The sequence below is a fragment of the Nilaparvata lugens genome, chromosome 1 (genome assembly GCF_014356525.2).
Source record: "Nilaparvata lugens isolate BPH chromosome 1, ASM1435652v1, whole genome shotgun sequence".
NCBI classification, from domain to species: domain Eukaryota; kingdom Metazoa; phylum Arthropoda; class Insecta; order Hemiptera; family Delphacidae; genus Nilaparvata; species Nilaparvata lugens.
This window is the reverse complement of record NC_052504.1, coordinates 59,162,879-59,190,658: the sequence shown is the minus strand read 5'-3', so window position 1 is coordinate 59,190,658 and position 27,780 is coordinate 59,162,879. Positions and strand designations below refer to the sequence as shown.

Here is a 27,780-nt window from a genome sequence, read left to right as displayed (position 1 = left end):
AAACACTTTGAGCTTTTGGAAAAAAATCATTCTATACAAAATTAAAGATAATAGAATTTCCAATAAATTGGGTGGTCGTGCAAGATTTTACCATTCTTGTTTCTAGAGCTACAAGTTTTCAAAAAAAAGGGGTATTTTTAAGGGGTTTTCAAAATATTATGCAAACCTACCACTTCTACCCTATACAAGTTGGACATTTTTCAAGTATAGATAAAAAACCACACATCACGTGAAAGAACAATTAATTCTAAACCGGATTCCTTAGAAATATTTTCGAATTTAGTAGTGCGGTGGGGAGGGGGAATACACCAAAAAATAGAGAATCATGTCCTACAGCCAAAATAGAAACTTCTCATTATAATACCTTTTCAGGGCCTTCCTAACAAATAAATACATATTTCGGATGAAATCATCTCACAAGGGTCATTTTCTATGAGAATCACCTGTTAGAAACATTCAATTTCAGTATTTCCTGGTGTCATAAGGATACGTCAAGGATCAAAACTTTAAACACTTACCATATAATTCTTGACAGAAATCATCAGATCTACTCGTAGTACAGCTCATTCTTCTCAGCTCTTGAAGGCGGTTCAAAATCATGTATCATAACTGAAATTTGATGAAAAATTCTTTTTCTAGTGCATTTTCGCCCATATTTAAATACACAGAAAAATGGCCAATTTTTATGTTCAAAACTGTGTATCTCGGTAACCCGAAATGATAAGAAATGGTACTTAGTCTTGATTCAAAGAACAGAACCTTTCATGAGAGGTGAATAAATTTCGTAAAAATATAAGCTACGTATTTTCAAAATATTTATGAAATTAAATGGAAAAATTAAAAAAGTTCGAAATTTTAGGGGTTTTGGGGGTGAAGCCGCCCTCTGGCGTGTCAGCAAATTCCAGATTCGAATTCAGCGCCCCAAAAGACAACATATAGAACCGTCGAGAAAAATTCTTTTGGGGCTGTTTCCTGAAAAACGACCATTTGATTGTACTACTGGTCGAGTATCTTCACCTGTGAAGTGCTTCACCTGTGTTGAATTTGCAAGTATGTTTTTTTATGAAGCACTTCTATGAAGTGCTTCACCTGTGTTAAATTTGTGAATATGTCTTTTTATGAAGCAGATTGTTTCAAAAATTTTCTCTTTTCTGTTTAGGGCTACTTGTAATATAGATAGAAATAAAAATCTTAGTAGGTACCTTTTTATGAATTAATTCTATCTCAACATGTTTCAACATATTCATAAAATATAAATATTCAACATATTCAAATTTTTCAAAAGGGTACTGAGAATTTTATTTCTATTTATGTTTCAAAAATATATAAGCTTGGGAGTCGAAGAATTTCAATATTTCTGAAGTAGGGTCGACAACTTGTTCGTATTGAAATGAGTTGAAATGACTTATGGAATCGTGATGTGTTGGGTACTTATAGCCTCACAGTGCTGGTGCAAACAAACGGCTTTCCAGCAAATCAAATATGGGATATAGTTTCGATCACCCACCATACAAACCTGACTTGACCATTATAGGAGCTTATACCTTCTCCTCAAACTCAAGACATGACTTTAAGGGCAGAGCTTGCAATCCAACGAGGAGCTCCGAAAAACGTCATAGCCCACTTATTAGCTCATTTTGCGGCAGCATTTTATAAAGTGAAATGACGAATGTCTCAATTTTCACAGCAATTAAGTGTTGAGGTATAATGTGAGTAATTTTTACCGGAATAATTATTATTCTTCTATACACATTCGTCTTTTATTCATGGCAAATCGGAGGCTGAAAAAATGATCCTATTACATTACATATTGAAATTATCGATTTGGAATTGAAGAAAATGGTAGAAGGCTATCTTAATTCGTTGTGTGCTTGCTTTACTCAAACCATTTATATTTTCTTCATCATAGGTTGATGAATGAATATATACTTTCACCCAGTGGTTGAAGAGTCAACTCAGTCACCTGAAAGAATAAAATAAAATATAGAAGCACAGATTTTTTACTCGTGAGGTATATTTCAGTTTTATAATAATTATTCAAAATAACTGTGGAATTACCAGAGAAAATGTATGACTTCAAGCATTCTAAGATACAAATAGTCATATGGAACAGGGGATATCGAGAAAAAAATTAAAGATGAATTTAGAAACTGATGTGTATAATAGACCTAAAAGGACATGCAAAAATGGCTTCAGAGGATATAAATGTATCAGATAAAGAGGAAAAGATTTGAAAAAATCGAACCCTACAAGAAATCACTATTGAATAATTTGAATGATGATTAAACGAATTTAATTATTGCAAAATACTTTATTAAATACTCACCACCATATGAGGAGGGGTAGATAGTGCAAAAACGACACCTTCTGCTACATCTTTTGGATAAAGCCTCGGCGTCTCATCTGTCAAGTGTTCAAAGCCAGCATTCTCAATCAACTCAGTCATCACAAGTCCTGGGCTCACATTCTGAAAATATCTTCTTGTTTATTCTTTCTTCACAATTTTTAAAAATAAAATCAGGTTCAATAATACAAATTTTGACCTAATAAAAGATAGAGTTAGATGAATCAACTCGAATGAAAAGCTGACTTTTAGTCAAAACTCATATTTATAAATAAATATGGGCTGATTCAGGCTATAGTTATAGAGAATATGTAAAACTTACCGAAACTTTTATTTTGGATTTTGCTACAGCAATTTCCATGCGAAGACCCTCTGAGATGGCATCAACTGCCCTTTTGGATGCGAAGTAATACATTGTCTGTGGAAAGGGATGACTGATCTTTCCAGCAATACTGTAAAGAGAACATTTTAAAACATTTTCAATTTTTTGTTGAATCAGATGTAATAAGAGTATTAATCTCAAGCGAATATATAGAAATTATCGTTTCATCAATTATAATGGTATTTATTTATTGTTATTGAAGGACGATGTTCAACATTTTTCGAATCTCTCGATCTTACCCTTCAGCTCTATGCACTTTTTGCAGAGCGTAGAATCATAGAGAAACAATATAGCGTAAGTAGATATCCCATATGTTATAGGGCGTTTATGTCACAACTTTTACTGCTATCTCAAGCTGATTACCGTCGATTTTTACTGTTTTGACCGGGTAAGAATGTATAAACGGCACACTATGAGAGACTACCAGTGTCACACAGCTTCACGGGAAAGAATTACATGAACTATCAGCTTGAGATAACAGTAAAAGTTGCGACATAATAAACGCCCTATACGATGGGATATCTACTTATATGCTTTTGTTTCTCTATGGTAGAATGTAGTCGCAGCTCATATGACATCCAAATCATGAAATTCAACAAATAATTTTGAAAGAAGAGACCTGAGAAACAGAGGAGATGCAGAGTAGCAATTAACCTGTGCTCCGCAAGGGTCCAATTAAAAACTTGACCTACTGGAATCTTGAAGAATTCAGATTAGGGCCATCCTCGATCGGTGAATTCAGAATTAATTTATAATATGCAAAATTTCAAGTTAAACAGACCAGTAATTCAGATGCGGCATAATGATGCTTCGTCATTCGTGAAATTCCTATCCCGTAGGCTACATGTAGGCTACCAGTTCTCTTCTTTATTTTAGGTAATATAGTTGAATGGATATTATAATTATAAACAAATAATAACATTATTTTAATATGTCGAAATCATAGATTATAACAGAACTCAAACTTGAAAGTAGCAAATTCTATTAAGTTTAACGTAAATGCGTTTTCCACTATAAAATAATATTTTAATACAAATCTCCTGTATTAAAAAAAACAACAACTAAATAATGCACATGCGAATGGTCTGATTACATATTGGGTCTTATTAATAAGTTAATGAGTAAGCCTTCTACCATTTTTTAAAACAATTGAATGACTATTAAAATTCTACTCCATTTCATTCAATTTCTTATTTAATCGAAAACCCATTCGCCTATGAAAGTTTTATGGGATCAAAGATCGAAATAATAAGTGTCCTCTACTGAACACCAAAAAAACTTGAATGGAATGTTTGTTTTCAAGTGGAATTGCTTGAAAGCAAACTCACCAAATTGATTTGTTGAATTCAAAATTCATTAATTTCCTATAATAATTTATTTTTCCAATGACAATAATATTTTCCATGGGGGGTGTGACCACCGGGCCAGGGTCCAACCTTTGGTGGGGGTATTCCATTCCCCCCAAAACCACCAGTGACTCCCCCAAAGTTTAGGTCATTTCTACACCAATATTATAATCCCCCCCAAACTTTTTGTTCGAATTGTTACAATCGTTTCAATAAACTTTTCAAATTTTGCTTTTCAGTTGGCAGAAACAGCTGATTACAGTTTTGTCAAGTGGAAAATCAAAATATCCCATCCAATAAAATCATAAGCTGACGTATATTCAAACTGTATGAATATGATCACAGATTTAACCTCCAGATCTAAAAAAGTCCAAAGATAATCATGACCTGAAAGGATGATGATGGAAATTTGGAAGGTTTAAAAGGTAAAATGTGAGCTCCAATATGCTGGTATTATTCGAAATGTTTGTATATGAGTAGCAGAAAGCTTGTTTATTTTCAGAACAGGTTCGTATTTTATAGTTTGGCTACACATCACCGTATAATTGTTTGGGATGCGATATATTGCCGACCGGGAATTAAGTGGCGGGAATTGAAAAACCCTAACCTCAAAAACACTAGCTCAAGCTCATAAGTGTGTAACCTAATGCTATTATAATATTATTTTTATTTATTTACTGCTAAATGTATTTGATTACAATAATTCTTCAATCTCCACGGTAAGAGCTTTTACTCATTTACACGCTAGTTGTAATGCATTACTGTGCAATGAAGTAAGATTTATCAGTGAGTGCTAAGTTACTAATTACGGTAAGCCTAGTTATGTTGTCAAAAACTATGCAAATCTCATTTTATTTACTTTATTTTCATGCTACTCACTAACTTCTATATTTGAATCATCGATAGACTTAAGTTTAATTTAAAATTCAACTCTCAACTTTTTTGAAATTTTCTAAATAGCCTACCAGATATCCCAAGAAATATTTTTGCCCTGTTGCTCAAAAACCTGTAGAAATCAAATTTTCCAGGCTTTACAAACCAAATAATTATAAGAATATTTATTAGAGCTTTGAAATAGATTGAATTAATTTATTATTTTAAAAGTTATAAAGCTGACTATTTTTGTATTAGTTGTCTACAGTAACTTGGAACAAATCAAAATTCCAATTTTTACATACGGTAAATATGTTAACTTTTGTGAGGGAACTTCACTAATTGTCCGCGGAATCCAGCATTGGGACCTACATAGATCAATAGATGAGATCAAGACAAGTTCATCCATGTATCATTGTTGTCTGATCTTATTTTGTAGCTTGCGTTAGTTTGCTGCTCATAGCCCATTCTATCCTTTGAAGAAAACAGATTTAATCTGTTGCTTTTTGGGTACGGTTTGATACTATGGTACCTTCTTCAGTTTGAGACCACTTTTAAGTTATAAGTGAATTATAGGCTTACCTTGAAGTATTAGTAGGTTTATAGTAATCTACTTTCAAAAAAGAGGTTCCATCATACCTAGATCGTCTTAACGTATTAACATCATACACATAAGATAAGCGTAAGCCCATGCTTTGCCTATAGTATTTCCTACCTCATCAGCCCATTTGTAAATATTTTTGAGTATTTTTTTGCTAATATGAATTGGGAACATAAATATCTTACCTACTGATGTTGAAGATGTGACCAAGATCAATTTTATGTTTCTCCATGGAACCAATAACCTCTTTGGTCAGTTTACCAAGTGATAAAACATTTACTGTAAACAGCTTCATAATATCTTCCATTTCACATTCTGTAAATATTAATTGAATCATAAAATTATTCAATAAGATAGCTGGAGATGTTTGGCAATATCTTATTAGAATAAAAGTTCTGTTCCTTTTCTTTTCATATTACAGATTAATTGCTTACAATTACAATTTACTTTTCATGCATAATAACTTGATCAAGCACATTTCTCTGAGTGTTGACTAACATTATGAATAGATAGTAGGATATCAATTGATTTTCTCAGAGGCTACATTAAAATGCCATCAAGCATGCTTGATTGCCAAATAGCGTCAAATTAATAGTTTGAAGAAATTACAAATAATAGATTTGATTGTATAACAAAATCCATTTAGCCTAATCGTTTTAAATAAAATGTAACTCTTGAGAGTATCTCTCCTCACCTTGAAATTTCTTGTTGATGAAAATTCCAGCATTGTTTATCAAAACATGTATAGCTCCTAATTTGTTATCGATCCATTCTAGTGCTGATTTGATATCTTCCATGTTTGTGATATCAGTTTTCAATGGATGCAGTTTTCCTTTTTTACCTTTCATTTTTTCCTCCAATTTCTACAAAACAGTTGAAAAATAAATGGAGTAGATTACTTTATTTTCCCTCACTCTTCTAACTATATTATAATTTTAAGGAAAATCAAGCTTCAAAAATATGATGTTTTATCTAGTTATTTGTAAAAAAATTTCCAATCTTTGATTTACGGTATTGATTAAGATGGTTCCTTAAGCTACGTTTACACTATGTAGCTGGAGAGCTATATAAAATTTGAGCTACATATAGCTCTGTCAGCTACTATGTCTCTGCTAAATGTATCTCTGCTACATGTCAATTTTTGTTTATAGCAGAACTAGATGTGGCTGCTCTGTCCTTGAAGGATGTCTGCCGCAGCTGTTTAGTGCCTGCTATTGGATAATTTTGTATCTATTCCAGTCAAATTCACTCCATTATTGCACAATAATTATAAATAAATAAAAAATGCTCAAGATGCGCAGTAACCTTCTGACAACAATTGAGTACAGTATATCTGGTTTAAACCCAGCAGGCACTGAACAGCTGCAAACAGCGGTAAACAGCTGCGGCAGACATCCTTCAAGGGCAGAGTAGCTATATCTAGCTCTGCTATAAACAAAAATTGACATGTAGCAGAGCTATATGTAGCTCTTTGATGTTTACCGAAAACTTTGGATAGCTCAATTTCTGCTATATAGCTGAGAAAATAGGCTCAAAACTGCTATATAGCAGATCTCCAGTGTCACTTTTTGAACTTGTAGCAGAGCTATATAGCGTAAAGTGTAAACCTAGCTTTACACTCTCAGCTTTAAGACTCTTTAAAATTTTTGTCATTTTCCAGTGTCCATGTTAAAGGGAAATTTTTTACAAAAACTTGACTCATCAAATAGCAGAGTATCCCTTGGTACAATTAGGTAGCCAAAAATAGTGGTCATAACACAAGTTACTGAATAAAAGATAGGCCTAGTACAAATAAATTTTGAAGTTGCTTAAAGTTTTTTCGTTTCAATCTATTCTTTTTCGAAAAACCGCAAAACCCATACCGGTACCTAATTCAGAAGCCTTTTTTTATCTTTTCACTCCAGAATTTTAGCCTAGTTAATGAATCTTTTATTCATCGATTTTAAACTTGCCTTCGATAGTATAATAAGGGGTGAGTTATGGAAAGTACTAGAGCATTATGGCTTACCGAAGAAGTTGATCAAACTTGCCAAAATGTCAATGAACAAGACTACGGCCATGATAAAAGTTGGATCTAGAAAAAGTAGAAAGTTTGAGTTCAATACTGGCGTAAAGCAAGGTGACGGACTGTCAGCACTCCTATTCAATGTTGCATTACATCGTGTGATAGACGTCATTGACAAGAGAGGCAGCATTTTTCATAAAATGTATCAAGTATGTGCTTATGCCGATGACGTAGCCATAATTGCCAAAAGAAAAGATATCCTCCAGGACACGTATAAATTACTCGAAAGAGAAGCACAAAAGATTGGTCTCCTAGTCAATGAAAATAAAACAAAATACATGAAAATATCAAGAAGTCAAGCGCGAAGGGTTCCACAGAGTCTGAGAATCGATAATAGGTTGTTTGAGGGAGTGAAAAACTTTAGCTATCTGGGTGTTGAATTGAATAATCAGAATATGATGAGCACCAGTATCAAACAAAGTATATTGTCGGGAAATAGAGCATACTACAGCAACATGAAGCTTCTAAAGAACAGGCTCATCAGTAGAAGCAGCAAGCTTAAGATTTATGAAACCCTTATAAGACCTGTAGCCTAGTTACCTATGGCTCTGAATCATGGACTTTGACTAAGGAAGACCAACATAATTTAAGTGTATTTGAACGAAAGGTGCTTAGAAAAGTGTACGGTCCTGTTAAAGAAGGAGAAGAGTGGAGAAGGAGAACCAATGCTGAACTTGAACTATTAATAAAAGGCCGTAGTATATTACGCTCCATAAAGGCACAGAGACTAAGGTGGTTCGGACATATTTATAGGATGGATGAAACCAGAATGCCAAAAATAGTGCTTGAAGAGAAGCTTCACTCAAGAAGAAAACAAGGCAGACCAAGAATACGATGGGAAGATGAGATAGAGGATGATTTGATAAGGATGGGTTATAGAGGATGGAGAGGATTTATAATGGATAGAAACGTTTGGAGGAATGTTGTGGAGGAGGCCAAAGCCCACAATGGGCTGTAGAGCTATAGGAAAAAAAATGAATCTTTCCGAACACAGTAATCGTTCGTACTACAGAGTCTATTCGTTTATTCGGGATAAGAACTGTTTATCATTAAGTCTAGTTAATGAATCTATTCGAACACAGTAATCGTTGGTACTGCAGAGTTTATTAGTTTTACTGCGGTTTATTATATGAGTAATATATAAAAAACATTGGAAATACAATGATTATGTAGAATAAGGCTTCTCTGCATTTCATAATTCAATGGTAATATAGAATCAGCTTGTAAAGTCAGTTTTCAATATTACCTTGAGTCTATCTTCTCTCCTCGCTAAAGCTACGACAATCATGCCACTCTCCACCAGTTGCTGAGCGATCGCCTCCCCTATGCCAGAGCTAGCCCCTGTCACCACAGCTACTCGTCCCGACCAACGATCCATTCTTCAACTTGATCTGCATTTGATAAAAAAATTCAATAATTCGCCCATTCAAGCTGAATTTCAATAGAAACCATTGTCAACTCATATATTATAACGTCATATCATCTTGCTGTATTCAACTACTGAAGGTGAACGAGGGATATTATTTCCAACGTTAAAACAGTATTACCAAGAACTTGTTGGAAATCTATTTAAAAATGAAGAAAATTTGTTGATTCCTCTTACTTGTTGCCATGATGTTCTTCTCTCTCATTTATGAAGAAAGTTTCAAAATACCAAGTACTTGTTTGCGCTATCTAATAAATAAATAAAGTTGTTGTGATAGCAAATTATAAATACCCCAGTAGGTAGCCCACTTGTTGATATGAAATTCTCAATGCGATTCAATATTTTTTACGGTTTTTTATGCGAGAGGTGTAAGGCTAGGCCTGCTTTACAAAAATAAGAATACTATTCTTCCAAAACAAGAATATTGTTTACTATTTGACTACGTAAAAGATCCAGGAAAATGAAGATTCAATCAATATCACCCACTTCATCCCACAAGCATGAGCCCACTTATGAGCGTCATCCTCCACAAAAAGTCATAATAATTCATCTTGCACTGCTGTTCTTTCTCAAACATGACATTTATTAATACTCTTTCCACGCAGGCTATATAAGTCTCACACCTATAGGTGTTGCTTATATGTTTATGTAGGCTATTCTCTTTGTACTTGACCACTTTTTTACCAATTCCAATTAGGCCTACATTGTATTCTTATTCAGGAATTAGATTATGGAAACAAACATTCTCATGAAATCGTTTTTCTCAAGAACATTTCCTGTTCCTAAGAATGAATAATTGTATTTAAATATGTATTACTTTTTTGAATATAATGATCTTAAATAATAATTGAGTTGAAAAATACTTAAAAAAGGAAAGGAATATTCATTTATTAATTTAAACAATTGAAATTCATTATAATATAATATTAGTATATTGGGGAATGAGAAATCTTCAGATTTTTAAGTAGATGTGAGTGTTATTTGAAAAAGTAATTTTTTTATCGTTATTTATTATTTGCTGTTTAGAAGGAATATTGTTCAATAGTAAAATTACCTTCCTATCCTAGGTAAAGATCAATAGAATATGTCTATCAAACAACCAAAATCAAATTCATTTCATAGGACTAGTGTGAAATTGAACCAATCAGATCAGCTCTCAGTGAAGTGCAATCACACCTTCGGTTAGTTCAACCTAGGACTCTTGTAATACTGATAAATTTACCTTAGAAGAAGCAACTCAACTCTTATAACAAGTACGGTACAGTGATATTGTGTTGCACCAACTTGTAGTTTAGAGCGTTTGTGTATCGTATTCACTTTGAAATGCTATACTACTCACTGGAATCAAATAACCTGCACAGCAATAGGGATGATCACACATACACTCAATCATTCACCCTTTGCCCAATCGTGATCAATTAGCTAATTTTATCGAGGATTATATTACACTTGTTGTTGTATCCACGTGCAAGCGCTCGTGTCCGCCGCCCAGCAAATTCGAAAACAAACTAAATAATAATGCTGTTCAAAGGTAACTGTCCAACGTTTTTTGCAGAATAATCCTGGTTTTAGTGCTGATTGATGAGTATAATCAAACATGCGTGACTGAAGTACTCATCATCCTAAAAAAACCAGTAAAATAATTGAACTGTTATTATATTTTATAATTATATGTAGATATTACATCATCAGTGTATACTATTTAGTATTTATTTATCAGGGCCACAAAGTATTTTAGACTATTATTTGCTAAAATTATGTATCAGTTAGATTCTCTAGGCTCGCTAATAAAACCCAGAACTATATTCAGATGGAGTGTGTCATTAAATTTGACCTTCAGTAAAGAACTTCTGAGAATGAGGTAAACAAGCATTTATTATCATAGTTTTCCAAAAATAGATTGAGCAAGTCTTATTTGATTGACAAGGAAAAGAGGAGTGTTACTCAAGATGACACTCAAAATTGACGAATGAATCATTCTATCAGTCGGAAACTTCGTTTGTCATTTATTTAATACCTAATTTGAATGTAAATTGAGTGAGCCTAGTCAAATGCAGACTTTAATTTCAATTATTCTGTATTTTATGTATAATATAGGCGTAGGCAACAATAATCCACTATTCTAACAACTTCAACATCAGTGATTGAAATTTCAAAAGGATTTACTTATATGAAATTGAAGAGAATCTAGTTGGGATTAATAAAAAATGAAAACTTTGGATAAAATGATGTATTTCTGTCATATTATTTCCAGTTTGTTATTGAGAACACATAGCTCATCCAGTAATAATAGAAGACGAATACCATTTTGAATTCATCTATTTTTGATAGATGAAAATTAATGAAACTATGGAAAACAGACTTTCCTTGCTCCTTGAGACAAATGATAAATTGATTCTCCTACTGGCTGGATGGTTAACTCTGTTATCTGAAAAATTGTAAACGTGCATCAATCATAGAAAATATATGTATAAATATCATTAAATTGGATTCAAATCAAACTGAAAAAGCAGATAATATGTAAAAATATAATATCAATATCTAGTATTATTAGAAAGTGAATTGATGAATTCACTTTCTGTTTCCTGAGAATCCCTGTTTCATAATTATGTACCCTCCCAGGTTCACATTACTAAAAAACTGTCAGTCTCACATAACTAAAGACTCCTATAGAGTTACACTCTTATATAGAAAACATCACAACTTTATTTGATAATTCTTAGCTCATCCTTACATTCAATTCTGTTTAGGTACATACAAATTGCTATGTTTTCATCACATCTCTATTCACACTCTGGTTATTCTGTAAAAATGTATGAAAGATGATCAATTTCTTTAAAAAAGGGAGTTCTCGAAGCTTTTTGGTTTTCAAATTATCAACAATCAATGCAATTCTACTAGAGTGAGGTCCACGTTATTATGGCAGTGGAGAAAGATAGGATTACAGCGTTGCCGATTCTCTGCCTTGCCACTGCCTTCTATACCGGTATATCTGATGTCTCATTCTTGTTAAAAATATTCCATCATAATTCATTCGTCAAGAAAATATATTTTTCAATGATCAAATGATAAATATTCATAATTGAGATTAAATATTTTGTTGATCGATTATATTTCTACATTGTTAAAAACCGATTTGGCAACGTTGAAAGCTGAAAGCTGGAAAAGGATAGCACTATCTGCTTTGTCAAATGATAAACAAGGTTAGCAACACCAATGCCATTATAACGTGGACCTCACTTTAGCACACTAATAATGTACAATTTACTCATATTTTATCATAAAAGTACCTGAACTTCTTGAGTAGAGGATCTGTCAATGTACAGCTGTATGAATGATTGTAATGAAGATAATATCGAAACACATAATTTACAAGTATAGAGAAATCAAGTAACTGATGTAAAAAAAATAGTTATTTGTATATCTAGAGTGAAAAGTACTGTTTTTTCTCCCTGAGGGAAAAGTTTGAACCCCGAGGCGAAGCCGAGGGCAACAATTTTCCTGAGGGAGAAAAAACATTTTTCACTCGTGATATACACAACATTTTTCCTCCACCTACATTTTTATAAACACTGCAAATAAAACAAATTTAAAAACGTACGTGACCAATGTGTTACAACATAATCTAAAAAGTAAACAGAAACAGCTGGCTTGTAATCACAGTTCTCCGACGACAGCGCTATCTGTCGGCAAAAATTATAACAACAATGGCCACCATAACTACAGCTATGATGAAGTTCCCGTTTCAAATTTGATTAGTTAATGAGGAATATTTGACTGGTATTTTGAATAACATGGAATAAAAAATTTATACACTTTTTTAGTATGGTGATATGAAGTTTGTAATAATTTTAGCATACAAACATAAATTTTATATATTGATCAAAAGTCTGGTTGAGGTATTGAATTTAGTTGGTTTAAAGACTACTCTATATTATGCTTCCTCATCTGAGCTTAGACCTTCTAACCTATTTCAAATGCACGTTTTTAAAATAGAGATGCTCCCCATGTTATTTAAATGGAGTCACTTTTACGCTCTAGGGAGTTTTCCTGTTTTTCCTCCCGAAAGCGAAAAAGTGAAACTTTAGTATTATGTTCCAGGGAGTAAAGTAAGCACTTTAGACAGGAGGTGGAGGAAAACATAATTTACTTACTGCAACGTTTGGTGGTTGTGACAAGGCATATATCGCGGCATTAGCCACATCCTCCACTTTGAGGATTGGCTGCTCATTGGGGAACTTCTGATTCGATTTCGTGATGATTTCTGTCAGTACGAGTCCTGGACTTATCGTCTGAAAAATAATTTTTCAGTTTTTAAATTCATAGCTTTAATTTACTGTCAAAAATCCAAATGATATGAGTGATAGATTACGAAGATGATGATCAAATCTCAAGAAGTTAGAGAATGCCACATTTCAGATAATACATCCTTAAGTTACCTGGTTCCTATCTGGCTCATTTAAATCTTATTTAGCAGTTGATAAAGATAGAGCCGGCCAATGTGGATAAATTATTATGAAGATGGTGATAGAATCTCAAGAAATTACAGAATGTCATTTGAGATAATACAACCTTAAGTTATCAAGTTCCTTAAATTATCTATTTCCTATCTGGCACATGTAATTCGTATCCGGCAGTTAATAAAGATAAAGACGGCCCATAGAGAGATACAATTCCATTCTATAGAGAAAATTGTTAGCAGTGAGCGTGGTTTTTTTGTCAGAAAGTATAATTATGATTTTATGATGGAATAAATCATTGAAAATCTTCACAACATGATGTGAGCTATGGATTCAATCCGAGGAATCAGTCAAAAGTATCCATTCAAAAAGTTACTGTTTCTATCTGTAATGATTGACAGAAATTTCAGTGGAGAATAAACTTACCGTGACTTTAATTTTTGATTTCATTTCAGCCAGTTCACCAATAAGTCCTTCAGAGATTCCTTTCACTGCTCTTTTGCTAGCAAAGTAAGGTGTCAATCCAGGGAACGGTGTGCTGATTTGTGCGGCAATACTGACATGAAATGATAAAACAGTTGAAAATAACAATTATTTGAAGAGAAAAACACTAAAACTATAATTTATAAAAACCAAAGCTTGCAATTTATGGAATGATAAGTGTTAAATAGTATCTTTAAAGCAGAAAATCAAATAGATAAAACTTGAATATTATTCAAATCATCATTCATTCGCATGAATAATCAGAGAGTGGTTTGGAGAAAAACTTGCTACACTAATAGTAGGCCTATATGTGAAGAAAATAAAACAATATATGAATTGATTTTTTAATTTTTTTATAAAACAAAGCTCAGTAGTAGAATGTTCTATTCAATCATTTCAAATCTTCAATTCATCTTTCTTAATCTTAATGATTTCATTTTTCCCATTTATAATAACGTTCAAGAAAGAACGTACCTACATAGTATAATATACTGAAGAATAGTTGTTCAAAAGATTGAATATCCTTTGAGAGGAATACAATGTTTAAAATTATATACTATAATATGTTCATGTTGAATAAGTTGTTACTATCGATAGTAAGTTGTTACCGAGAAAGCAGTCCGATTTTCATCTCTATGAATTTCATACTCTATCTTGGTATCTCTCATTAATAATAGAAAAGAGTTTGAGGTGAGAGTGAAGAGTACTCATGTGTGCGCTACATGGCAGCTCATGACGAGAGTGGCACAATTTGTGTTATATGTTGGTTTTATTAGGCACTTCAAAATTTCCCCACAGCGGGTGAGCACTAGACCATTCTGGTGGTTATTAGGGCTATTGATACGCCCCCCCCACAGAGTCATCGATATCCCCATACATTCTAAGCTATACATTTTTACGATCTCACCAAATAAAGACAGAAATCATCAGTTCTGTTTTTTTTAATTAACCTTTGTTTTTAATTAGTCATTTTATTATCCCCAACATGGATCATATACAGTATAATTTTAATATTGCATTTTATGAGACTACGGATACCAGGTACATACTAGTCTAGAGCAATGATTCCATCGTTTCAAATAAGCTATCAAGCTTTGAAAGTGTAATGAGGACGTATCTGTACTTTAGCCTTATTGATAGTTTTCCCTGATAATATTCTTATTTATAAAATGTTTGATAAAGCAGAAAAGGTTTGAAAGGTCTGAACAAAGGGGAGAATATTATGTTAAAATCGAGACATAGAAGGAGAATGAACTTGCAAACCTGCTGAAGTGCAGGCGTTTTGGCAATGACATTGACAGAATGAATACAATGCCCGAGTCTAATGCACTGCAATAAAAATGATTAGGGATTTCCTGTGTTGGCTGAATGATAGTATTTCGCTCTTACACATTAATTTCTGCATGCTTCTGAACTTGAATAGGCACTGTTTCTACTGAGCAATTTAGCCTGTCTATCAATTAAGGTTCGCCTACTACTCCAATTGAGGATTATTCGTGACTAATGAGTTCAACTAGACTTGTGTTCTCTTCTCTCATTGTAGAATTAAATCTTCATTTTGGTTATTAATAACTGGAGTGGAAAATTTCTATTGTAGACATCGACTCGTTACTCATTGATATCAAATACACCGAGGGTCTCATTTAGATGTTTCATGCAGTTTTAGCAATGGTTAAGGACCTGATAAAATTTATTTGGAAAAAATAGTTATTCATAATTATTATTGTAATGTGTCAAATTTGACTGGGGAAATCAAACCCAAAAACAAAATTTCTAAAGGAATGAGTAATACTTGATAGATTTTATTATGTTCATGGTAGTCTACTTCACTACCTACCATGTTCGTTATTATTGAATATTGATCATTAAAATAATTCCAACTGTGCCAAATTGGAAACCATCCTCAATTCCTGAATGTCTATTCTGTGGAAAGGCTTACCTTGCAATGTTGATTATATGACCGTCTATTTCATGTTTGAGCATAGATTGCATAGCTCCTGTAGACATGATGGACAAGGATAGAATATTCAAATTGTAAACAGACTCCAAGTCCTCGATTTTTGTCTCTGAGAAATAAAAATTTCCATTTTAGCTATATTTTTTGTTAATTGTATATGGATATAAATTTATCAGCTCTCAGCACATTGATAAAAACCAAAATGTTTCAAATAATTCTTATTGATTTTAATATTAGACCTATCATTGATTCAGACACTTATTTCTGGTAATATTTTGTTGAAATCGGAATAAGAACAAATATTAAAAGTCATTGCTGTGTTTCATAACTCACCTGAAAACTTGCTGGCTTTTGCTATTCCCGCATTGTTGATCAGTACATGAATACCTCCAAAATCTTTCTCAATCCAGTCAAATGCTGTTTGTACATCATCTTTATTTGTTATATCTATTTTGTAAGGAATTAACTCCCCTTTCTTTCCTTCAACTTCATTTTTAAGCTCCTGAAACAGAATTAACATTTTGAATAAATCTTCTTATTACTTCTTCAACTTACCACTTGATAAGATACAATTCAAAGGTGCGTGATATAATACCTGCTTACTTCAATAAAGATTTTGATTACCTGTATACAAGTATGATGTGTTTGTACGAACATACGGGAGAGTGGGGATCAGTGGGACAGTTTTTGGTATTGAATTATTGTATTAAAATATCAGTTTAATAGAACCAAAAATATACTAGCATGTAGATTGGAATTCCTACTTTCATAATTATATTTTCATTTTACTAGTATAACTATGCAAATATGGGAAAAAAATAAAATTGTAAACCCTTACAATGTGGTCCACTGTGCCCCTTAATGGGGTACAGTGGGACAGCCTTTGGGTTAAACTGGGACACTAAAATAAAAATTCCGTTTATGATGAAAAATCTAATTTATTTGACACTCTTTATACCAGTTACCTTAGGAGGGATGAGAATCTGGACAATTCAACATTAAATGACATTTGTTGCATTGTTCTTCCTGTGCTACCTCGTGTTGTAGGAGGAGGAGGAAGTTTCAGTTCAACATCACCATCCAATGCGAAGTAAGTTTTTTCTTCTCCTTTGACAAATTTGAACCCTGGTAAGATTCTCTTCAAGTATTTAACGCAGTAATCACTGTCATCTTAGTTTTTTCAACTATTTCTGCAGCTTAATAATTGGCGATTTTTTCCCACAAACTTTGACCAATGAAAAATCACCTACATCAATATAGTCCCACTGTGCCCCATAGGGCTGTTTCAGTTTAAAAACATTATATAAAAGCTTTTTCTCAAAAAATGACCAATAATAATACCTTATTCGGTTGAATACATTATAAACTTGATTCTAGTACCAAAAGTTCACACATTGATAGTTTTTTTCAATGTTTCATAGCAAAAATCTTAGATTACTTTCTTTTTACTATAGGCGTCAGAAAATTAGGTTATGTTGCTCTCTCCAAAAGTACTTGCAGCAAAATGACGGGCTTCTCATCACATGATCAGAATCAGGTTTGCCAAATTATAAACTAGTAATTTCTCTAATATTGTTGAAAAAAAAATTCTCCATCGTCCCACTGTGCCCCATGTCCCACTGTACCCCACTCTCCACATACTTTTATGCACAAACATTTCCTCATAAATTTCAAATAAATAAGCGTGAATGAGTGCTTAATATCATGAAAAAATTGTACATTCTTGTCAAAGTAGCATTATCTTATTCTTATATACAAATTCCAACATACAATAAGAGCAGATGTGTCTCAGATTAATGGTAATAGAAAATGTATTGAGAAGTATAGATATTAGATATTAGTCCATCAGACTGTTGATGAGGTTTCTGCAAAATGGCCTACAGATCGTTATCAGTATAGAAATCTGGTTTGGAAAATGTTTATGAAGTTGTAATTGGTTTTAATGATCACCTGCAGCCTGTCTTCTCTTCTGGCCATGGCTATTACTTTCATTCCATGCTCCACTAATGCAGCAGCAATGCCCCGTCCTATTCCTGAGCTTGCACCAGTTACAACTGCAACTCCTCCACACCAGCGTTCCATCTCTAGAAACAAAAACACCTCTACATTATGCAGAGTATTCCACAAAAGGTGTAACAGCCGAAGATCATAAATTCTACATGCAATTTGCAACAGAAATGTTGAGTAAAAGTTTCTTTATATCGGCGTCAATAACTAGAAAACAAACTGTCAAAATCGAATTCTAAGGATATGGTTAGAAGATAAAGAAATTTGCAATAATGTTTATATAATTTGTTCTTTTGTTTGAAGTTTTTGAACTTTTTATGAGGGTTCAAAGTGTTTGAAATTTGACTTCAAACTCGACGAATGTACTTTTTTCAATTTTGAGCGCTCATAAAATGACCAAAAACGTCAAACATAGGAGCAAAATACTTTATATGAATCTTATTGGAGACATCCTTTTCTTCCCAACCATACCCATTTTTGTTCTAAATTCATGTAGAGTCTATGATTTTCGCCTGTTATACTATTTTTGGGACGCTGTATACCATCTTATAATATATTCATGGTACTCCATCTTATAAAAAATTAATATCATGAGAGGTGTTAATATACATTATACAAGTCGGAAGAGTAATAGCCTATTTAAAAGTCTTGGGCCCGATTTCTAGGAAACGCACTAAACCTATAGTATCGTTAAACCTATAGATTTAATATAGACTGAATGGTACATTAAATTCAATAAATGTCCCAGAAACCGGACCTAACACTAGCTTAGAATAGAGCTGTAAAGATAACTGAACTTTTTTTTACCCTAGTTCAATATGGGCATTAATGAAGAAAATAAATGTATTTCAATAATATTATTAAGCTTGAAAATGTCTCCTTCTGGGAATTAAGTTTTCTTTCAATATAATTTTTTTGTGTTTGGTGTTCTAGGGATGAATGAAATGAATATTATATTACATTTACTGCAGTAACTACTTGAGAACTAACTGGGGCTTCTTAAGAAATAAAAATATTAATTGATTTATCTTATATCTTCTTCTCAGGTCAAAGAATCTAATGTAGGACTTGCCTTGTCAAACAAGTGGGATTGCTATTTGAATATCTTAAAACCTACCTCTTGCCATAAGCTAATGCTAATGAAATTCGGAGTAAGAGTCAATAGCTTCCTAAAGCTTTTATTATAAAATCTCTGTACTCTTTATTCTATATAATATGTTCTGCAAACAATAAGATTCATTCTGATTGAGTGTTGAGTTAAAAATTATTCCTATTACCTTGAATAATTCAACTTAAATGAATTATTAATGATATTTTTTTTAAATCTCAGAACTTGGATCTATAATACCAGACTAATCATTTTTGATTGCAGATTATTTGTTTTGATAGAATTACTATTCCAATCCAAAATTTCAAGTTGACACAAAAAAAACTAGATTTACCGGTATGGATTTTATAATTTGTGAGCTATCCACCAAGCCCATGTTTATAATTTTTATCAAGCGTTGAAAATAAATGGAATTTTAAAATTTTGAATTAAAATTGTTATATTATATTTCCAGTTCTCAATATTAGAAGTACAGCTTTTCCTTATTTGATAAGAATGCTCGGTAATAAAAAGAAGCTTCGAACTTGATAAATGTTCTAGATCTACAAATGTAATAGATTTTAAAAAGCACAAACTTCACAATAGTTTGTTATTGAAGAAAAATAATTCCTATACGGTACCAGTCCAGAGAAAACCTATACTTTGTTTAGGTTATACTATACTTTATACTATTATACCATTATACTATAGATTGTTTATTCTATAGTATAGCCAGACTAACATTTTAAATTATATCTTCTCTCCTCCTTAGCAATGTGCAATGTTTAACTCTTCTAGGTGTTATTGTTTTTCAACAACTTTTATCTTATTCTCAACGCCTTACCATGTACCTATGTGCTATCTACAACTCATAATGACACGTACTGAGATAAGGTATACTAGTCAAATTTAGTTAGAATTACAACTCACCTTATATGATATTTATGTACCGGACAGAATTATGAAATCTATCAACTGTCACTCATGCAATTTGAATATCACTCCACCTATCCCACTGGGAAGTGACTGACAGATCAACACAGACACAGACTTCACAGACTCACTCTGTCAGTGTCAAGTGTAGCACAGCAAATTTAATCTACTCTGACCTTGAACTTATCCCCACTCAGACCAAGTACCACAGAGACCGGATTCACTGTAATGGAATAAGTTTGTAAAGTTCAATTACTTGGTAATGTTCTCTGTGGTGGACACGTTATATCACTTTACTGGAGTGTCTTCAAATCATTGACATTAATCATCATTGATTACATTATCAAAATTAGATAATGTCACAGGACAGTAGAACTTATTTGGAATTTGAGCTTTCTTGTGTCAGGACGAAATAGAGACTGTCATGACACAATAATCATCGAATGTACTCGTCACAAGAATGCTTCAATTCCAAATAAGCTCTACTGTGACTAATCCCTGAGTTTCTAACAAATGAAGGAGATTATACTATTTTCAAGTATCAAGTTCAAATTTTGATAATTTAAATATAGTCCAGTAACTATAAGCATATATATTGTAATTTTTATTTTTTAATATATTGTTTGAATACATAAGAGAAGTCCAGAACTAACTTTTGCATGCAAAATTACCTTGTGCTAGATCCAGAGTGGCCAAAAACCTCGTATTATGTGTTCATTTTCCAGTTTTCAGCTATCTCCGCCAAGTCCAGTCATCTGAAAGGAAAATTCGCTTTTGTCTTTTTTCATATAATATGATCCTGAATGGAATGAAATCATTCGGAGCTCTCTATTTTCAATGAGTACTGAGTTACAATTTTTCAAAAATGAGTCAAGAATTTCAGTTTTTAATCAACATTATCTTCCGATTGTCACAATTCAAATTAAATGTATGATTAATTAATTAAATGTATGACTAAAAATTCCTCTGTGCGTATTTTTGTTCTCTACAACCTGAGACAAGGTAGAGCGCTTCATCTTATATAGATTTCCAGCTACACTTGCTAACAATGCTCCTTGTATTTCAAAAACCCCTCATTTTTAGAATCAATCATCATCACCAACTTAATTGTCCTCACATCGAGATTTCTCACAATGATATAAATTCATAAGGTCCTGTTCTATGAGAATCACAGGGAGTTTGAATCATACATTCGAATTGTGGATATCGGAAGATATTGTAGATTAAAAACTAAAATCCATCAAAGATTTTTTCTTGAAATTTAATCATTTTTGAAAAATTGTAACTCAGTATACTCATTAAAAACAGAGAGCTCTGAATGATTTCATTCCATTCAGAATTGTATAATCTGAAAAAAGGCAAAAGCGAATTCTCCTTCATGATGTCTGGACTTGGCGAAGATAAATAGCTGAAAACTGGAAAATGAATCCAATATATTGGTACGATGTTTTTGGCCACTCTGGATCTAACATAAGGAAATTTTGCATGCAAAAGTTAGTTCTGGACTTCTCTTATGTATCCAAACAATATATAAACAATCAGAACTACAATATATATTGCAATCAAATCCCCTTTATTATGTCTATATTGACTGGACTAATAGGATAAGTACAGGAAACTAGTGTCTGAAGTAAAATAGTATAATCAACGGTAGGTATACCATTCTGTAATTCTTAGTAATTAAACTTTTAAGTTGATCCATCTAAATTCTTAATGATAAGAAGCCTTATATCTATTTTGAAATTTATGTTATGGAATCATATTTTAAATAGGCTGGGTCTATTCAATTAAAGACGGAAGCATCACAACAGATAAGACAAAGACTGTTTGCATTGTCTCTGTCATCACTTTGTGTAACTTTTTTGTAGAACATGAAGTCATCGCCGATAACTTTATATAATCCATATTATATCTATAGGCCTATCTATCACATAGACCAAATTATGTGAACTATTGTTCACATAGTCTATATAGGAACATAATAAGTATTTTATAAAGTGGCATCTAAAAATTAGCAGTATGGAAGATTGAAAAAATAGAGAATTTCTTTGTTGAGAATTGTTTTCTTTTTAGAATGTATTTCATGAATCGGTGAGGAAAGATATTAATTCATAATAACTACCAACACTGATGTTGTTTCCGCTTAGGTAATGGGATGTATCAGGCATTATGAAAGCACAGTAAAATACGCATGATTTCTATTACTTGCTTGCCGACATGCAGGAATTTATTTGAATATAAGAACAATATTTCTACTCAAAATAAAAAGTTCTCCTGATAGCCGTATTGAGTGCAAAGTAACAATCATACTTCTCCGATTGAGTGGTAACTCAGTATATACATTACATCCAACACAACTAAAATAAAATATAAAAAAATTCTATTATTTCCAGTTCTTATTTCCAAAAACATTTGCAACGTACGCTAATTTGGTTCAATTTCAATATATTTTGATGAAGAACCTTTCTGTCATTTTCCAATCTAAAACTTTATATTGATTTGTTTATTCTGTTTGTGTTTCAGTTGGAATAAGACCTGCTCTTCACCCAGTGCCAGCGAATCGAGCCCACTCCGTGCCTGTTGGCGCTCACCATCATGCTCTCAATCATGTCTCAATACAGGTCAGTTGCAACATATCTGAATTCCTTCCTATAGAGAATATCCTCCCGATTTGAAAATCTGCAAAAAGTCATACTGAAGAGGCGAAAGTCATACTGCTATCAACTTTTCCTGCAAAAATACTTTACATAGAGAGTGTACATAGATACTCACATACAGAGTGTACATAAACCTGTATATTTCCATACAAAAAACATGGCCAATTTCTATTAAATAAATACAGTATTTATTATTTCGGAAACTCGTAATAAAAAATTGTTTAAATGTAGAACAAAATCGCCTTTCTCATTTAAGTTGAATAATTCATGAAAAAATATGTTTGTAAAGCTCGATTCGTTTGTTCCAAAAAATTGAAGATATTTTTTCTTTTTTTTATGGTATCGGGAGTTTTTCAATAAAGTGCAGGGGTTCAAGATAGATTTGCCTCTAACTGATGAGCTTTAGAATATGACATCCTCTACAAATTGAGACTAATCGCAAGTTCCCAACTCATGTATGAGTCTCTATTTAGAGGCTGTCTGTTAACAGTAGAATCGTGAAAAAATAATAGTATAAAATTTGCAATTTTTTTTAATTGACTTTTCAACATTGATTGTATTAATAGAATCGTTCATTGGAGTGGAAAGAGGAGAAAATTCTCTACAACCCCGACTATATGAATTCCAGTCAAATGGAGGGTGGTTTCGCCCCCAAAACCCCCTAAAATTTCGGAGTTTTATTTTTCTTTGCTTCTCTTCATGGATTCTTCACCACCTCACGTCACTACTTACACGTCCACCTCAGCCATTATCATCTCTATCAATTAAAACGACTCGAAGTTGCGACAATCATTGATTCATCGATTAAATTAGTTACTGGTTTCAGTTGCTACGTCATTATTTATCCCTATAGTAAATTCGTACTTGCAACTGGCGAATTCGATTAATAGTAATGAAGCAACTGAAAGTAGTACCGTACGGTATCATCCCACTTCCTTGAATGAAATGGGTGGTTGTGAATCATCAAACAATATCGATGTTTGCGGTTTAAGTTCACTCTTATCTTCTATGAGAGTCACTTTGGAAACTGGGAAATTGCTTGGTAGAACATGAAATGAAGGTGGTATTTTCCACCACAGCTCGTTATTGACAATGTCCTTAGAGGATAATCCTCGCCAAGTTAAATAAGCTGGATTAGATTTTGTAGAAACATGATACAAAATATTGTGTTATAAATATCAAATTGTTTTTATTCAATTTTGATACCTGTCACAACATCAGCCTTAAGCCTAGCTTCCATTCAGGAAAAACGTGCTGTGCCAGCTCGTTGTGCGACTTTTACTACTTTTCGTCTATTGATTCCATTTCGGCGCAAACTGCATGAAAGCAGTGGGTGCAATGAAATCGTTAGCTCCAACTTACAATACACAATAGAACTCTAGCGACCTTGAACACTATAAAAATAACCAAAATAAAAGCAAATAACAGTAAACAAAACTTTCTTATTTTTGGGTATTTTCGGAAATCGCTCTTACGCATATAGTATTTGGGGGTGCTGGATCTGAATACGAAGTCAGAATCTTTTAAATAATTCATATTCAATTTTTTTCAATACCAAGTTAATTGTATCAAATTGTGTATCGTCAAAATATTCAATTCAATTAATTTTTTTTTATTTCTCATAAAAAACAAAAACAATATGATTTACAATCTGTCAGTTCTACATACTTTTACAAGAACTCTTACATAAGAATAATTTTTTTTTAATAAAAAACTTGAGCAAAAAACATTTGAAATTAAATCAAATAGAAAATGATCAAAAAATTGTAATCGTAGTTCTAATCATGATTGTGAATAATAACTCATCAGGGAAGAGTCGTGAAACGACAGTCAAAATATAAAACATATATGCTATACATGTAGGCCACTACATCAATCATGAATAGTCGAATTGTGATAATTTCGATTGTGCCACTCTCATTCATATATCATGTGTAGTTGAATTTATTGTATAATATTATTGCAATGTTTCATCTGTAGTTGGATTGTGCCAACGTTTGACCTGTGCGATGTGTGTTGAAAGGCGGACCTGTGCGTTCCCGATCCGACGTCGTACGAGTCAGAGGACGAGATAATGGGCAGACGCAAGCAGCTGGCAAGTCGGGGCCAGTCGAAGGGGGGCCAGCGCGGGGGCACGCCCCTCTACAGCAAGGAGGACATTCGCGAGCAGTACTGCATCAACGAGAAGCAGCTGCATGGCCTGGATGACGTCCACGACACGGGCGGCCTGTTCGGCTGTCTGTCCAACTACCACGTCAGTATTCACTATAGAAAGGTATTATTAACTGAGTAATCGCCATTAATGCTGCGCGACCAACGGTGGCTGTTGGTGCCCTCCCCCTACACAGCTGATCAAGATGTAATTCAATCGGTTTCAAAACATCTAGGACCAAATGATTCTTGGGCAAATGTCTGTTATTTCATTGATAATATATATTTTTTATTTGCGGTATGATTAATAGATCAACAATAGAAAAATAAGAGAATGAATTAGAATTATGCCGTATCTATATATTGGCCAAATGGTGGCCAATGTCGACCAGCGCCAATGTGTGGATTGGTGGTTTGCCAGCGCTGGCGTGGATTTAGACTACTGTAGGCATTACCACGGCATTACCAGGCTGAGCCATAATGTAGCTGCGGCATTGCAATTGAATAAATGAGTTGAAAAATTACCAAACTACATACGGTACTATTTACACGTAAATCAATGAATAGATGAACACATAAATAAATTAATCAATCTATAAACCTAATTATAATATTGTAATTATAATATTAGACCTCCATTAGGAAAGAATATTGTGATTGAAAAATGAATCCTATATCTATAGGATATATTCATCATTATTCATATGCAAGCTCTATTGAGCATGATCGCATGTGGTAGTACTGACTACATAACATGAATACTGAATTAAAGCGACGTTCAACTTTTTAATTAATTCTGTCTGCCATAACTAACTCAAGTTCGTGTTTGGTACAAGAGACTACTAATTTTAAGACCCTATAAATAATCATTCAATGATGAATATCTCCATTTACAGAAATTCAATATTCATTTTAATATAAATTGTTCATTCACCACTTTATGTGACACATGTCACATGTATTTTAAAACGCTCTGCATTATCTATTTGATTGATTAATCTGAATACTTTTATGCTACTTATAGTAATAAAAACAGAACTCGAGTATCTCATAAATTAATATCGATTGTAGTGAAAACCAATAAGAAATAGAATTACCTATGATGCTAGACTGATTTGGCATGACAAAAATTCAGCTCCCAAATAAAACAGCATTATTACTAATGTAGGCTACTAATAAAAATTAAGAATTTAACTTCTAGTTCAATGAAACATTGATCTACCAGGAATATTCTGCAAAAAAAAATCAAATTGAATCATTGGCTAAAACTAATTAATACATAGGATAATTGAAATCATTTTAAAAATTTATTGTTTTTTTGACGATTTGTTGGCTAAATAAAAACCGTTCAGTGTAGTAGTGTAAGATGGAAAGAGGAAAGGTAAAAGAGTATCTAAATTTAAAAATTTCATTTTAAAGACATGAATAATTCTTATGAACACTGACACAATTTTAGGTGACTGGAGATAGAATTTTGGATGATATTTATTATTGTGATAAGATTCACTTTCTTGTTGGCTACTTAGGTATCGTCTACAGTACTTGTATTGCTTTGTCTATAAAAATATCCAATTATGACCCTTGTAAATAATTACTTTTATTACTCATTAAAAACAAATTAATTGTTATCTTTCTGCGCTATAATTAATTTTCATCACTTGGCAGAAATATTTTCACTTTTTATAACTTACAAACTTTTAATGTATCTGCTGTCTGCCTGACTGAGATAAAGTAACTGGTGAAATAATTCAGTTTCAGAAAAAGTTGTGTTTCAATAAATATGCAATGTTCCTCCTCAGCCATAATACTTATCTTCTATTTTTGCTGTAATTCACGAGATTTCTATTGGCACTCTTAAAAAGCTAAACATATTATTTGTGGAACAACCGAACAATTCATAAAATATAGTTTCGTTATAATAAAATTAAATGATCATGTATTCTGTTTTCATAGAACTAGGCATCAAATCAAACGAGAGGAATTAAAAAAACAAATACCTTTTTTCATTGCATGTGAATGCTTACTAAAACAAGAATAGTTGACTTCATCTGTTTTAAAACTGTTATTGGATCTAATGATTAAAATTTCTCTTCTCTTTGGTCACTTACTGATCAACTCTATTACCGTACATACATGTACAACTTTTTATTAGTTTAAGGTAATATCTTGGAAATCCTTATAGTACTCCTTTCCGATTTTGGCGTTTTCAATTAATATACCTGTTGAAGTTAAAATATGAATGAATGAAACGTCAGGCTTTTCTACCTTCAGCCACTGTTGGTTAGAACAGTCTTTTCCAGTCAGAATCTATAAATGTGTATTATAAATTCAAGTTAGACTTGAATTGAAATTCAACGTATTTAGGAGTTCAGGAGAGTTTATTTTCCCTTGAACTTCATCAATAATCAGAGTTCCCCTCTAGATTGATTATTATGGACCTATTTGGTTCAGTTATGGAATGCTAATGCTGGAAATCATTCCAATCTTATCAATAAATCTTTTTAAATTTTAAAATAATTTTCGATTGTCAAAATCAGGAACTCTTTTTCAATATTGCACTAATGCTGGCGATTAGTCAAATTTAATATCGTATTTAATGGAATTACAGCCTTCTAATCCTTCCAGAATAAATAAACATACTATGGTACCCTACTGTATTTATTTTTGGGTTATGATGTAGTCATGCTAGTTGTGTTCTATTCTTCAAAATGTTATATTCTTATTGTACAGAAAACATACTTCAATTCAAGAAGTATTCCAGAACTTATTTAAATCTACTTTTCATAGCTTCGTTTTGATAGTCATATGTATGAACATAGCAATGGTTCAAGGCTGGAAAAGGCTGTTATCTTCCTTCTCTATCTTTCTTCTGTGCATGTTTCCTGTTCCTTCAAGATGTCTGTGAGAGTGAAAACTATACTTAAAATAATAAGCTCTTCTCTCTAGGGCTATGAGATTTACACTCGAACCCAGTTTCTTTTGTTACTTACTAATAACTATTATGTACG

General features: G+C 32.6%; 3 protein-coding genes across 7 annotated transcripts in view; 1 reads left to right on the top strand and 2 right to left on the bottom strand.

Annotated features, from left to right (window-relative positions):
• The window catches only part of LOC111051707, a 514,958-nt gene that overhangs the window by 432,549 nt on the left and 54,629 nt on the right, over positions 1–27,780 (top strand). Inside the window, exons 3-4 of one of the 2 annotated variants that reach the window (XM_039438213.1) lie at positions 22,488–22,585; positions 24,645–24,875. In XM_039438213.1, coding sequence (XP_039294147.1) covers positions 22,488–22,585; positions 24,645–24,875 — 329 coding nt within the window. Of the gene's footprint in view, positions 1–22,487; positions 22,586–24,644; positions 24,897–27,780 lie in introns of both variants that reach the window. The other variant, XM_039438219.1, reaches the window with a different exon arrangement.
• LOC120353656 (farnesol dehydrogenase-like) lies at positions 1,745–10,890 on the bottom strand. 4 transcript variants are annotated; one of them, XM_039438256.1, is made up of 7 exons: positions 10,377–10,890; positions 8,858–9,002; positions 6,241–6,409; positions 5,732–5,861; positions 2,667–2,796; positions 2,327–2,467; positions 1,745–1,963 (listed from the first exon to the last, which is right to left on the bottom strand). In XM_039438256.1, exons 2-7 carry the CDS (start codon positions 8,987–8,989, stop codon positions 1,904–1,906), a joined length of 762 nt encoding a protein of 253 aa, XP_039294190.1. In that variant the 5' UTR covers positions 8,990–9,002; positions 10,377–10,890; the 3' UTR covers positions 1,745–1,903. The 4 variants fall into 4 exon arrangements, with proteins under 4 accessions (XP_039294190.1, XP_039294205.1, XP_039294196.1 ...); XM_039438271.1 differs by having other exon boundaries at positions 10,485–10,742; XM_039438262.1 differs by having other exon boundaries at positions 10,260–10,741.
• Positions 11,259–20,276, bottom strand: LOC111054595 (farnesol dehydrogenase). The gene is made up of 7 exons (XM_022341647.2): positions 19,962–20,276; positions 17,888–18,021; positions 16,271–16,439; positions 15,920–16,046; positions 13,924–14,053; positions 13,192–13,329; positions 11,259–11,465 (listed from the first exon to the last, which is right to left on the bottom strand). Exons 2-7 carry the CDS (start codon positions 18,017–18,019, stop codon positions 11,385–11,387), a joined length of 777 nt encoding a protein of 258 aa, XP_022197339.2. The 5' UTR covers positions 18,020–18,021; positions 19,962–20,276; the 3' UTR covers positions 11,259–11,384.

Bases quoted from the DNA above. Each gene is read 5' to 3' on its own strand.
- LOC111054595 (XM_022341647.2), bottom strand. From the start codon at position 18,019: ATGGAACGCTGGTGTGGAGGAGTTGCAGTTGTAACTGGTGCAAGCTCA. The intron at 16,047-16,270 runs GTGAGTTATGAA...TTTATTTCTCAG, and splicing joins AAAAGCCAGCAAGTTTTCAG to AGACAAAAATCGAGGACTTG. The intron at 14,054-15,919 runs GTAAGCCTTTCC...ATTTCATGTCAG, and splicing joins CATATAATCAACATTGCAAG to TATTGCCGCACAAATCAGCA.
- LOC120353656 (XM_039438256.1), bottom strand. From the start codon at position 8,989: ATGGATCGTTGGTCGGGACGAGTAGCTGTGGTGACAGGGGCTAGCTCT. The intron at 6,410-8,857 runs GTAATATTGAAA...ACTGTTTTGTAG, and splicing joins GGAGAGAAGATAGACTCAAG to AAATTGGAGGAAAAAATGAA. The intron at 2,797-5,731 runs GTAAGATATTTA...TTCTCTTTACAG, and splicing joins CACATCTTCAACATCAGTAG to TATTGCTGGAAAGATCAGTC.